At 45.5% G+C, this 12,208-nt stretch overlaps 1 protein-coding gene and 1 pseudogene across 7 annotated transcripts in view; one reads left to right on the forward strand and one right to left on the reverse strand.

Moving 5' to 3' along the window:
- Nucleotides 1-12,208, reverse strand: part of LOC147014893 (tensin-3-like) — a 331,057-nt gene that overhangs the window by 102,721 nt on the left and 216,128 nt on the right. For all 7 annotated transcript variants that reach the window (XM_085853316.1, XM_085853315.1, XM_085853314.1 and 4 more), the window contains one exon: nt 1,083-1,199. In XM_085853316.1, the coding sequence (XP_085709442.1) occupies nt 1,083-1,199 (117 nt within the window). The remainder of the gene's footprint in view (nt 1-1,082; nt 1,200-12,208) is intronic.
- LOC147014895 (uncharacterized) lies at nt 5,944-6,957 on the forward strand (annotated as a pseudogene).

The raw sequence follows: 12,208 nt of genomic DNA on the forward strand, positions 1-12,208 counted from the left end.
CCTCCCTCCCCCCACCCCCATCTCCCTGTAATGCTCTGTAATGTTTGGAACAGTTTGGGCTGAACAGTTTACCTTTTGTATTAATTACACTGATAGGTCAGATGTGTATCAGGACCTTAACCAAAATCGAATCGGCTTGTTCTTGTAACCTAACCAACTTATCCACCTAGTTTTGTGATACCCTAACTCGTCCACAACTTTTTGGGATATCATCTCTCAATGGTGAAGAATCACTTTTGCTTTTTTGTATGCAGAGTCAAGGCTCGTGGACGAGCTGGAATGAGTACACTGAACGGATCAGGATGCAACAGAACAAAATGAACAGTTGAGAGAGGAGGGAAACATCAACAGCAGAGTTGAAGGCCAAGATAGAAGCAGACTTAGACAAACAAGGGGTGTGGGGAGGAATGATGGCAGGAGAGGATGCAAGATGGATACAGACTTAAATTTTGAGAAAAATATTTAGAATTTTTTGAAAAACTTAAAAAATATTTTAAAAAATTCTCATATTTGGATCTGGATCCAGATCTTCACCAAAATCAAATAATTTCCTCCTCGTCATACACCCAACCTGTCAACCACATTTCATCCCAAAACGTCCATAACTTTTTGAGATATCCTGCTCACAGACAAACAAACAAACAGAATGGTGAAAACGCATCTAAATACAAAATCGTTGGGAATGGCTTATGAGAGAAACAGTCACTGATGCAGATCAAGAGCCCTCTTATGGAGGAAAACTAAACTCCAGGAAGGAATGTCTATGGACACAATGATGGCATTGATCTACAGGACCATTTCACCTTTTAAGCTGTGTCTATACCACAACAAAACGTACTTTCACCTTTCCTTTCACTACCCAAACCTGCACAAGCACCTGACCTAGAAATATTATCCTCACGAAAAGCTCGTTTGATTGCTCCTGAGATCGAATATGAATCTGGTGAGGACCTCTTCAACAAATTTTAAGAAAGGAATCGAGAATGTTACATCTTTTATGAATTTGAGCAGAAATTCTGAAGCAAATGAGGGGGAGGGAGGTGGTTCACCAATAGGCAAGGTGGTGCAGCAATAGGCCCTACCATCAGTCACATCGTGGCGCCGACTGGAAAAGCTCTCATAAGAATCCCACCTCACCAGCGGGTCTGATGTGTTGTAATCCACGGTGACTCCTGCTGCGTTCTGCAAGTCCTCACTGTCTGCATGGAAAAACAGACAATTCACAGTGTCAACTGCTCAGAAAAAAGGATTCTCTCTTGGAAAAACAGTTGATTATTGGGTTCAAACCAAGCACAGGCAGTGTTGTAATGAGAATACATGTGGAATAACATGACCACAAATGGTAAGCTATCTAGTCAGGGTATCATAATCATTGGGTTGGTAAAGATGGTAAAGTGGCTAAATATAAGATTCAACTGCAAACTGTCACCACAGTGCATTGCAAACATGGCATAGAATCATAATGTTGCCCTTCAGAAGGGATGTCAAGCTGATTGTTACATTTGTCAGGTATGGGAGCATGCTCCAGAGCAGCGCGTCTCTGCGTCCACTTTCCGCCGGTACTACAGGGGCTCCGTCTGGCCATCCCCCAGGCAGATGCCAGGCCCATCCCCATCTCCTTGAGATGCTGATCAACCTGCTGCAACCACGAGAACCACGAGGCACGTGGTCGGCCCATTGGCCTCCTCCACTCACGAGGCTCCCTCACTGAGAGAATCTGGTGAGCAGGATCAGCGTCAGGAAAACGAGCCACGTGTCCATACAGCTGCAGCTGATGCTCAAGGACTATGCAGGTAACAAATCCCATTTCAGTCTCTCTCAGCAACCACTCATTGGACACAAAGTCTGACCAGCGATAGCCAAGGATTCGCCAAAGAGATCTGATACCAAAGGAATTAAGTCTCCATCTCAGATCCCTGGTCAGAGCCCAAGTCTCACATCCATAGAGCAAGACTGGAAGCACCAAGGACCTGAAGACTCTGACTTTTATCCTCCCCCACAGGTACTGGCAGTGCCACAGCCCATGATCCAGTGCATCCATGACTCCCCAGGTCTGACCCAGACGTCTCCTGACCTCTGGCTCACAGTATGTGGACACATGAAAATCACTGCCAAGGTGAGTGAATCTCTCTGTGACCTCAACATCCTCATCACAAACAGAAACAGATAACATAGCAGCATCCAATTTGACACTGAAAGCCTGTATCTTAGTTTTGACCCAAGAAATCCATAATCCCAGCATCTCCAACTCCTCATTCAGCACTTCGAGGGCCCCCAAAAGGATATCTAAAGTCTCCGCAAAGATGACTGCATCATCTGTGAAATCAAGGTCAGAGATCTTGACATTCCCAAAAGATGCACCGCAGCTTGATCTCTCCAACATCCTCCCCAGAATCTAGTGCATACAAACAGTAAAAGCAGTGGGGGGAAGAACACACCACTGACAAACTCTGGTAACAACTGAAATAAGTTGGAGATGGAACCACCACACCTCACAGCACCCTCAGTACCAGAGTATAGTTCATAAATCAGATTGATCAGTTTTGGTGGCAACCCATGAAAACAGAGAATCCTCCAGAGGGTATCCTGATACACTGAATCGAATGCTTTGCAGTGATAAACATTGGCTGTGAGAAGCCCCTAGTGAAATTTTCACATGCATTCAGTGAAGATCTGAAGAGCAAAGATACGGTCAATCATTTGCTCTTCTGTTTAAAACCAGACTGCTCTGGGCACTGGTGCTCAAGCAGATGGTGACGAACCTCATCAACAATTATCTGAATAAAGACCTTGCCTTGCACTGAGAGCAGCATCGCCTCTTGGTAGTTGTTGCAGTCCTGGCGATCACCCTTCCTGTTCCAGAGAGGGACAACAAGGCCCCTCTTACAGTCAGTTGGGACGATGCCTGTGTTCCAGGCAGAGCACAGAACTGCATGCAACGACACGAGTGTACCATTTCCACCAGCCTTGAGAAGTTCAACATGGATGCCACAGATCCCACTAGCTTTATCCCCATTTCAACTGGTTCACTGCAGCCTGTGTTTTCACAAAAAAACAGGTGGTTCAAAGTTTATTGGAATGTCAAAGACAGGGAGAGTAACGCCTCTGACATCCAACTCAACAGCTGGTGGGTCTGCCTGGCACAGCCGCTCAAATTAACTTGCCAAGTTGGCCTTCACTTCGGACTCCTCTGTCAATAATTCACCACCCTCCGCTCTAACTGCGGTACATCGAGGGGCGGGCTTGGGGGAACACAATGCCCAAATTCCTCCATAAACAGGACAAGAATCACCTGCCCACAGGTGACACTAACCCTTCACACATTCCTCGCACATCAGCCTCCTTGTCCGCCCTCAACACAACCACTGGCAACATCAAGAATGGCAGTCTTGAAGGCAGTCCACAACTCTTCAGGATCCCCCAAAATACCCAGACCCCCAAAATCCCCACTCAGCCTGTTTGCAAACTCCTCAGCTACCCTCTCATTCTTGAGCTTGTCAACATCCAGCCGAGGCTGGGATGGTACCATTCTCCTGAATGTTAGCTGCAACTTCAGAGTTGCTGCAACAAGCCTGTGTTCGGTATTGAGGAACTGAGTACTCCGGTAGACCCTGCAGTTCTGGATCATCCTCCAGCGACCATCAACGAGCACATGGTCAACCTCCTTTGCCACACCACCAGCGTTGGAATACCAAGTCCAGGGATGAGCCTCTGGGTGCTGAAACCATGAAGCAGCCACCCTAAGTCCGCAACCTCTTGTTAAGTCATGAAAGTTGGTGATATTCTGGTTCACAGATCCAGACCCATGGGGACCAACAAATGTCTCATAACTATCCCTATCAGTGCCAGTCGATGCATTGAAATCCCCAAAGACTAGAAGAGTATCTCACCTGGGATACTGATCAACTCCAGAATCAAGCACAGCATAGAATGTGTCCTTCACGGTGAGATCACTCGCCTCAGTCGGAGCATATACAGAGACCAAGGAAATGACACCCAAGGAGTGACGAATCCTTCGTCTCATAATACGCTCATTGACCAGTATTTCCTTAATTTTCATGGGAGTCAGATTATTGGCCACAGCTACAGCAACACTTTGGGCATGGTAACTAATAGAGCAACAAGACCAGTAGTAGGTGTAACCACCCAGCACGATCTCACCAATATCTGGTGTCCGAACCTTAGAGAGTGCTCCAATACTGATGTTCAAACGCTGGAGCTCAAATGATAGCAGAGACATCTTTGAGTGAGGATATTTCAGGTACCCATCCCAAGGGGCTACTTCAGGTCCACCATCTGGTGGACGACACCTCAGCACCATCCTGACAAACACCACTGCAATCCGACCCAAGAAGGTTACACCGTGCTTTTCCTCCTATCATCAAAGAATGGAGTCCTGAAGGCTTATCCCCAATCCCATCATCTGGTAAGTTGCCCAGTGAATGGAAGCCTCATAGAAAATGGTAAACGAACTGCAGGAGAATGTCCGCAGACACAGTTTGGCACCAGATATGGATGACCATTTGTTCACAAGGAGCTCCTCCACCCTTTGACAGGTTTTGGTTTTAATCCTGCTGGGTGTCCATATCCATGCACCCTTCTCACCAGGAAACCTGGTGAGGGAGACGGTGTAGTAACTGACAACCCGACCATGAAACCGGTTAGTACAGGTTTACATGGCACCTCGAGAAAGTCTCAGATCTGAACTGACCTGACCTGACAGTCGCCTGACCTGAAAATTGCATTTGTGAATATTAAAAAAAAAAAACTTTAAATATAATCAGCTAAATATAACCAGAGAGTTGGTGTCAAAGCCACCCAATGCTCACCTGTTTAAACATTTATCGTTTTTAAAAGACTAGTCTAATAATATTTTTTATAAAGCATTGCAGTGAAGTCTGATCCAAGTAATTTTAAAGCAATATATGTATTTGTATATTGTAATCAGTAAAAAATAGTGTGGTAGATATAAACATTAGGAAGGAAATAACTTGCACCAAAAACTTTAACATTTTCACGCTGACGCTCACGCCAGGGGTATCGCTATAGCTCTCTGTTTTTCGAACAGGCGAGCTAAATATGAGCAGCTAACATTCCAAGTTCCTGCTTTTAGTACATGAGCCCATCCAAAAATTGCTACCATGAGAGGGCACCAGACTTTGTTTGTTTTATCTTATGTATATGCCCATGGACATAACAAAACAGTATGATGGACTTCTCAGTAGAGTAGCTCAAGTTTTGTATGGGACTTTGAAGATATCATGATTTTATGGCGAAGCGGGTGCCAAATTGAGCCTCAAAAATTGCACATTCCATGAAATATGTTTTGAATAAAGACAAAAAACACTTGTTTTATGAGTTGTTTTCTATTGTGTGCATGTGAACAAGGTATGTTTGGTTGACAAAACATTTTTTTTCTCACAATTTGATAATTTAGAGCCAAAGTTGGGTCCTGAAGACATTGGATAGGCATTGAGGTCCACATTAGATATGATTATAAAAAAGCTTCAGGAACAATTCTTGGCATTATGAAAATCATCCTAGTAAAGGTTGTTATTTAGGTGATATTTAAATTATAAACATTAATCCTAATAACATTATTCATCTCGTGTTCACTAACATGAATCCCTCAGAGAGTGACAAGATGAGATCCAGGGAGCTGAGATCCACAACTCTTCTCATGTGTGACGATGCTGGGTATGATTAACCTTTTCCTTTCTAATGCATTATTTAAGTTCAATTTGATAAATATAGTTTTGTAAGCGTGTGTAGGATTATTTAAGGTAATTCATATCTTCTTCCAATTAACCTTAGAAATTGACTTCGAAGCCACACAGCTATGCCAAGTGACACTTAACAAAGACGAAAAGTATATGCATTTATTGTTATATCTCCAATTGATAAATAATTGCTCGATTCTGTATCATTGCAGGTGAATAAATAATGGATGCACCTCAGAAGCCATCCAAAAGGCCTCATGTTGAGGAGAGGACCTGTATAATCTGTGCAGTGAGTGCGCCAATCATTGAGCTCACCAACCCAAAGGATGCACAGTCCATTGAAGCGCTTCAGAATGCTGCCAGGACACAAAACTTTGATGCCATCCTTAATCTCTGTGAATATGATTATGACTCAAAACTATGGTATCATAGAAACTGTCATTCTTCTTTCACTCACAAGAAAACACTTGCCAGCCTTTCATCCAAAGAAGACTCTTCTGCTGGCACAGATCCCTGGAAATCCTTGCGTGATGGCCCTAGTTCATCTCGTGTTATGGATAAAATGTGTATTTTCTGTGACAAGAAAACCAAATAAATCACAGGATCCAAAACCCGTGAACCACTCATGCAGTCTTTCGAGCTCCGTTCTGATGGCAATGTTCGACAAGCAGCCATTAGGCAATTTGACAACAAAATTCTGGCCATAACATCACGAGAACTCGTGGTAGCAGAGGCCCACTATCGTAAGACCTGTTACAGAAATTACACGAGGGATGAGAAACCCAAAGCTGTGACTGCAACTATGGCAAACGAAGATGTGGCCGAACAAGAAGCAGAACAAGAATCATACATGATGTTGTTCAAGCACATAAGGGACACTATTTTCACTAATCCTCAGACTGTTCGCCTGACTCATCTAACTGACAAACTTGTAGAATTCATGAGAACATAATATGGCTTCCAAGATGTGAAGAAACAGACCAAAAATCACATCCGCCGTAAGTTGGAGGCAGAATTTTGTCAGTCTCTCCACTTCATCACTGAGACAAATGGTAGGGTTCTTGTATACCCTGATAATCTATCACTTGCACAAGCCCTTACAGATAATGTTACGCTCAAGGATAAGGTCCAGGAACTAAAGTCTACAAATGACATAAGACGTGTCATCAACCAATCTGCAGTATACATCAGAGACCAGTCACCTCATTCAGTGGACGAGGAAAATTGGCTGCTCTGAAACTTCTGAAGGAGAATGTCCAGTTCCAAGAGGCATTCAGAAAACTAGGGCAAGATTGGACATTGTCTGCAGAATTACTGACAAATCTGGAGGTGTTCACTTGTCGTCTTTACGTGGCTCAGACAGACATCTCAGAAGTCAATGAAATGCGGTACCAATTATTCAGAATCAAGAATGGCAACGTAGACTCTTCACAGTTGCCTCCATGCAAGGGTTGCCTGAAGATGCATGCTGTGAGGGCAAACTACCAAGCAGCCATTTGGCAGAGATCCCTGACCAGCAAGCCCAGCACACAAAATCCTATTGACAGTAATGGGTGGACCTTGGATGAAGTGGGACAGCTCGCAGTCAACTGGATGACTGGTCCCATAGCCCCCGATGTTGTCCTGGAGTTCCTGTCTTGCAAGTGCAAGAGAAGCTGCCAGTTGAATGGCTTGAAGTGCACAGATGCCTGAAGCCTACAAACGTGTGACAACATGAAGGATCATGAGGAAAATGATGACTTCACGGATTCTGACAGTTCAGAGATTGATGATGAATGAACGAACAGATGTGAACTGTATATGTGTTTGATGTTTAGTATTGTCTGATTCATGGATTTATACTGGAAGTATATGTTTTATTTTGATCATGTATTACTTTGAACTACTATGTCTGGGAAGAGAAGTATATGCATCACAATGACTTTCCAACAAAATGTACTTGAAAGATATCATATTGTTTGTCACCATGTCAATTTAATGTTATTCTTGCTCTAGTGATCTTTGGTTTACTGAAGGCAACTATAGGAAAGATTTAGCTCTGTAATTATCATATTTGTGTCCTGAATATAAATAAGTCATGTACATGAAGTATGTGAGGAAATGTGTGAATGAAAACAGCAAGTATGAAACCTGTTGTGCTGTTTGCGCCAAGGCTTTGGGTCAATAATAGAATAATCAGTTAATTATGGTTCAAATCTCTGAGAAAACTTCAGAATGTATATTAGTTTGAGGTCCAACATGTTTTGATAACTATACATTTTTATAATGATGAACAATGAGTCTCAGAAACAATTTTAAATGGTCTGATAAAGTTTGTACTTTTAAACATGTTCCTCTTAGTCTTTTTTTTCTGGTTTTCTACCCCTCTCTCCCACATTTAGCTGTACAGAAACTAAGCTACTCTCCAGAAATGTCCATCATGCTGTTTTGAGTTACAGATACATATAGGTAACAGAAAATAACTAAAAAATCTGGTGCCCTCTCATGGTAGCAATTTCCAGAATTTGGCCATGTAGCTCATGGACTAACGGAGATGCCGGCGTTCGTGGCTTTATTTAATTTCCACACATGCCGTGAAGCTCTAGTCTAGAATCTCTTAAATTAAGCCGAATTTCAACATTTAACCTCCAGAATAAAAATTAGCAGCAGTTCCGACTGCTAAAAAAACACAGTGTTCATTTCTCTAATTCGAAAATAGTTTCACACTAAGGACGCCTGTTGTTTCATATGATGGATTGGCGATCGCAAATTGCTTGCCAAGCAAGCCGTTCTTTATTAACCATTTCGTTTCAGTGCTTAAGCCACTTGGCAAGCACTCTACAATATTTGCACTGTCAGTGAATACTGTATATTGATGGACATAAACAAAGTTCAGGGGCTACGAACCTGCATTGGCCCCGCGTTGTTTTGCAGTGGATCGGGCAGTATTTGGCTCGCTGGAAATGCGCAATTTTATTTTACACCAGGTTTCCTCTTTTTATATGATCTTTCATCATGTGACCCATCACTTCAGCATACATAAATACACATAAGAAATTTAATGTTTCGTTTATTAAAGTTTATTCAACCATGTCGTTGGAGTGCTTGCTTGGAGTGCTCTTCAAGCTTCGATCTCTACAAGCTTCCATGGCAATACCGTGGTGCAGTTGTCCATGTGGACATCTCCAACGTAAAGAAGGTAAGATAAATTAGATGATTACAATGAGTAAAATTTGTTTTCATTTATGAGGATCTCCTTTCATAATATGACCCATCACTTCAGCATAGATAAATACAAATAAAAATTAAACGTTTCATTTTTTAAAGTTTCTTTAACCGTTAGGTGCATTACTTGGTGAAGCTACTTGGTGCGCGTTCTTCAAGATACAATCAATGGCGATACTGTGGTTTGATACCCGATGTAGGAAGGCAAAATAAATTATATGATCACAATGAGTAAAATGTTTTCAAAAGTTACAAAGCAATGAATCGCCACATCATGGAAGGATAGCCGAGAGGTATGCACACATGCTCTAAGCTGTCTAGCTTGGGTTTGAATCCCGACACAGCCATAAACTTTCATCCTGGTGTTTCACAGGCAGAGTGATTTATCAATGTGTGTGTCATATCTCAGATGGACATTAAACTGGGCGTCACATCTGTTGGGATCCCCCCCACCTCCTCTCCCCTCCACACTGTACCCCTATCTGACCCCTCTCACTCTCTCACCCCTCTGCCTCTCTCTCCCACCCCTCTCCCTCTCTCTCTCTCTCACCCCTCCCTCTCTCTCCCACTTCTTTCACTCTCTCACCCACCCATCTCACTTTCTCCCACACCCATCTCACTCTCTCCCACTCCTCTCCCTCTCTCTCCCACCCCTCTCCCTCTCTCTCCCACCCCTCTCCCTCTCTCTCCCACCCCTCTCCCTCTCTCTCCCACCCCTCTCCCTCTCTCTCTCCCACCCCTCTCCCTCTCTCTCCCACCCCTCTCCCTCTCTCTCCCACTCCTCTCCCTCTCTCCCACCCCTCTCCCTTTCTCTCCCACCCCTCTCCCTCTCTCTCCCACATCTCTCCCTCTCTCTCCCACCTTCTCCCTCTCTCTCCCACCTTCTCCCTCTCTCTCCCACCCCTCTCCCTCTCTCTCCCACCCCTCTCCCTCTCTCTCCCACCCCTCCCTCTCTCTCCCACCCTCTTCCTCTCACCCCTCTCCCTCTCTCTCTCCTTCTCTCTCTCTCTCTCTCTCTCTCTCTCTCTCTCTCTCTCTCTCTCTCTCTCTCTCTCTCTCTCTCTCTCTCTCTCTCTCTCTCTCTCTCTCTCTCTCTCTCTCTCTCTCTCTCTCTCTCTCTCTCTCTCTCTCTCTCTCTCTCTCTCTCTCTCTCTCTCTCTCTCTCTCTCTCTCTCTCTCTCTCTCTCTCTCTCTCTCTCTCTCTCTCTCTCTCTCTCTCTCTCTCTCTCTCTCTCTCTCTCTCTCTCTCTCTCTCTCTCTCTCTCCCACCCCTCTCCCTCTCTCTCCCACCCCCTCCCTCTCTCTCCCACCCCTCTTCCTCTCACCCCTCTCCCTCTCTCTCTCCTACTCTCTCTCTCTCTCTCTCTCTCTTTCTCTCTCTCTCTCTCTCCCTCTCCCACCCCTCTCCCTCTCTCTCCCACCCCTCTCCCTCTCTCTCCCACCCCCTCCCTCTCTCTCCCACCCCTCTTCCTCTCACCCCTCTCCCTCTCTCTCTCCTACTCTCTCTCTCTCTCTCTCTCTCTCTCTCTCTCTCTCTCTCTCTCTCTCTCTCTCTCTCTCTCTCTCTCTCTCCCTCTCTCTCCCTCTCTCTCTCTCTCCCTCCCTCTCCCACCCCTCTCCTTCTCTCTCCCACCCCCTCTCTCTCTCCTCCAGCCCCACCCCCTCTCCCTCTCCCTCTCTCCCACCCCTCTCCTTCTCCCTCCCACTCCTCTCTCCCACCCCTCTCCCTCTCTCTCCAACCCCTCCCTCCTCCCCCTGTTTCCCCATCCTCCCCTTTTGTTGAAGGGACTGCAGCATGTACGAATCAGATCTGGAGTGAATCGACTGGAGTGGTGCAAAGGTCACTGCATGTGCGAGCATGCATACATGCAGGCAGGCCTTTGCCAGGTATAGTAGATGTGTGGGCTTTAAATGCTCCCACCCAATTTTATATATCACCCCATGGTTAAAAATAAAATATTGCTGTTTGGGCACATTTTAATAATCTTTCCCTCCCCCGCCCTTCACGTTGCCTTCCTTTCTCCTCACACCACATTCTCTTCCCATCGTGCTGCCTTCCCTCCACCTCCCCTCACACTTACCTCCTCCCAAACCCACTCCCATCTCCACCTCCCACAGGCATCCCCGGCGGTCTCCGCATGCTGGTTTAACGTATCTCATTTTGTTCAATCCTGTACTACCCCACCCCCGCCCCCCACTTCTCCACAATTCCCACTACCAAATACAAGTCGAGAACTCTCCCTTCACACTTACCTCTTCCCAACCCCTTCACCCTCCCCACTTCCCCCATTCCTCTTCACTCCCCTCCCAGAGTGTGGAACGATGCTTGGTGAGGCGTCGCTCTCCTCACCCCCTCCTTTCTCACTCCTCCCCCTTACTGGCTCCCCTTTACTCACCCCTCCACACTCCCCCATCCCTTATCCCTCTTTGCTCCCTCTCCCTCTCCTCTCTCACTCCCCTGTCCTCTCTCCCTCCATTTCCTCCCTTCTCGCCCTCCTCTATGCTTCCCCTCTCTCTCCCACCCACTCCCTTTCCTCCTTCTTACCCCCCCCCCCCCCCATATTCCTGTCACCGAAGCAACGGGTTGTATTTGTTCGTGAAGAAATACAATGAAGCTGAAGCTGAATCCCATGAGGAGGGGGTAATGCCCATCACAAGTGTCACATCAACTTCCAGCACTCTTACTTACTATATGTCGTGCTATTCAATCGTACAGATATTCACACCAAGCAGATTTTGCCAAGGTACGAGCTCACAGTGGCGTCCAGTTTTTGATTGATAACAAGGGATCTGTAGCATCAACAAAATGAATGCAGATAAGAGGGCTTACTCAAATCATCACACATCACTGTCATGCTCACAGATGCAATACGTCCTGTTTGCACTTACACTACAACGGCAGCTCTTATTGAAGTCCTCAAGCCATCGTGAACCAAACTCTAGCCAGACTAAACAGCTGAGCAGCTCGCTCGCTGCTAACCGAGTTATTCCGTTAACTGAAATTGTCGTCGTTCAGATGTCGCGCAAGGCTGTGGGGTAGCATTATTGGCTGAGGGCACGGGTGTGCCGATGATGCAATGACCTCTGTTGGTTAGGACAGGAATTTTGAATTTGGCCATGGTGCCCGTGATAGCTCACCTACTCTTCGCAAAGTACACCATATCATCTTTAACGTCCACCACCGAGTGCTGACAGACGGGATTCCCGTTCAACGTCTATCTGAGGGACAGCACACACAACGTTGAATCACTCTACCTGTGAAACACCAGGATGATAGTCTATGG

This window comes from Eptatretus burgeri, chromosome 13 (assembly GCF_056783735.1).
Source record: "Eptatretus burgeri isolate ZD-2024b chromosome 13, Ebu_testis_v1, whole genome shotgun sequence".
In the NCBI taxonomy this organism is placed as follows: domain Eukaryota; kingdom Metazoa; phylum Chordata; class Myxini; order Myxiniformes; family Myxinidae; genus Eptatretus; species Eptatretus burgeri.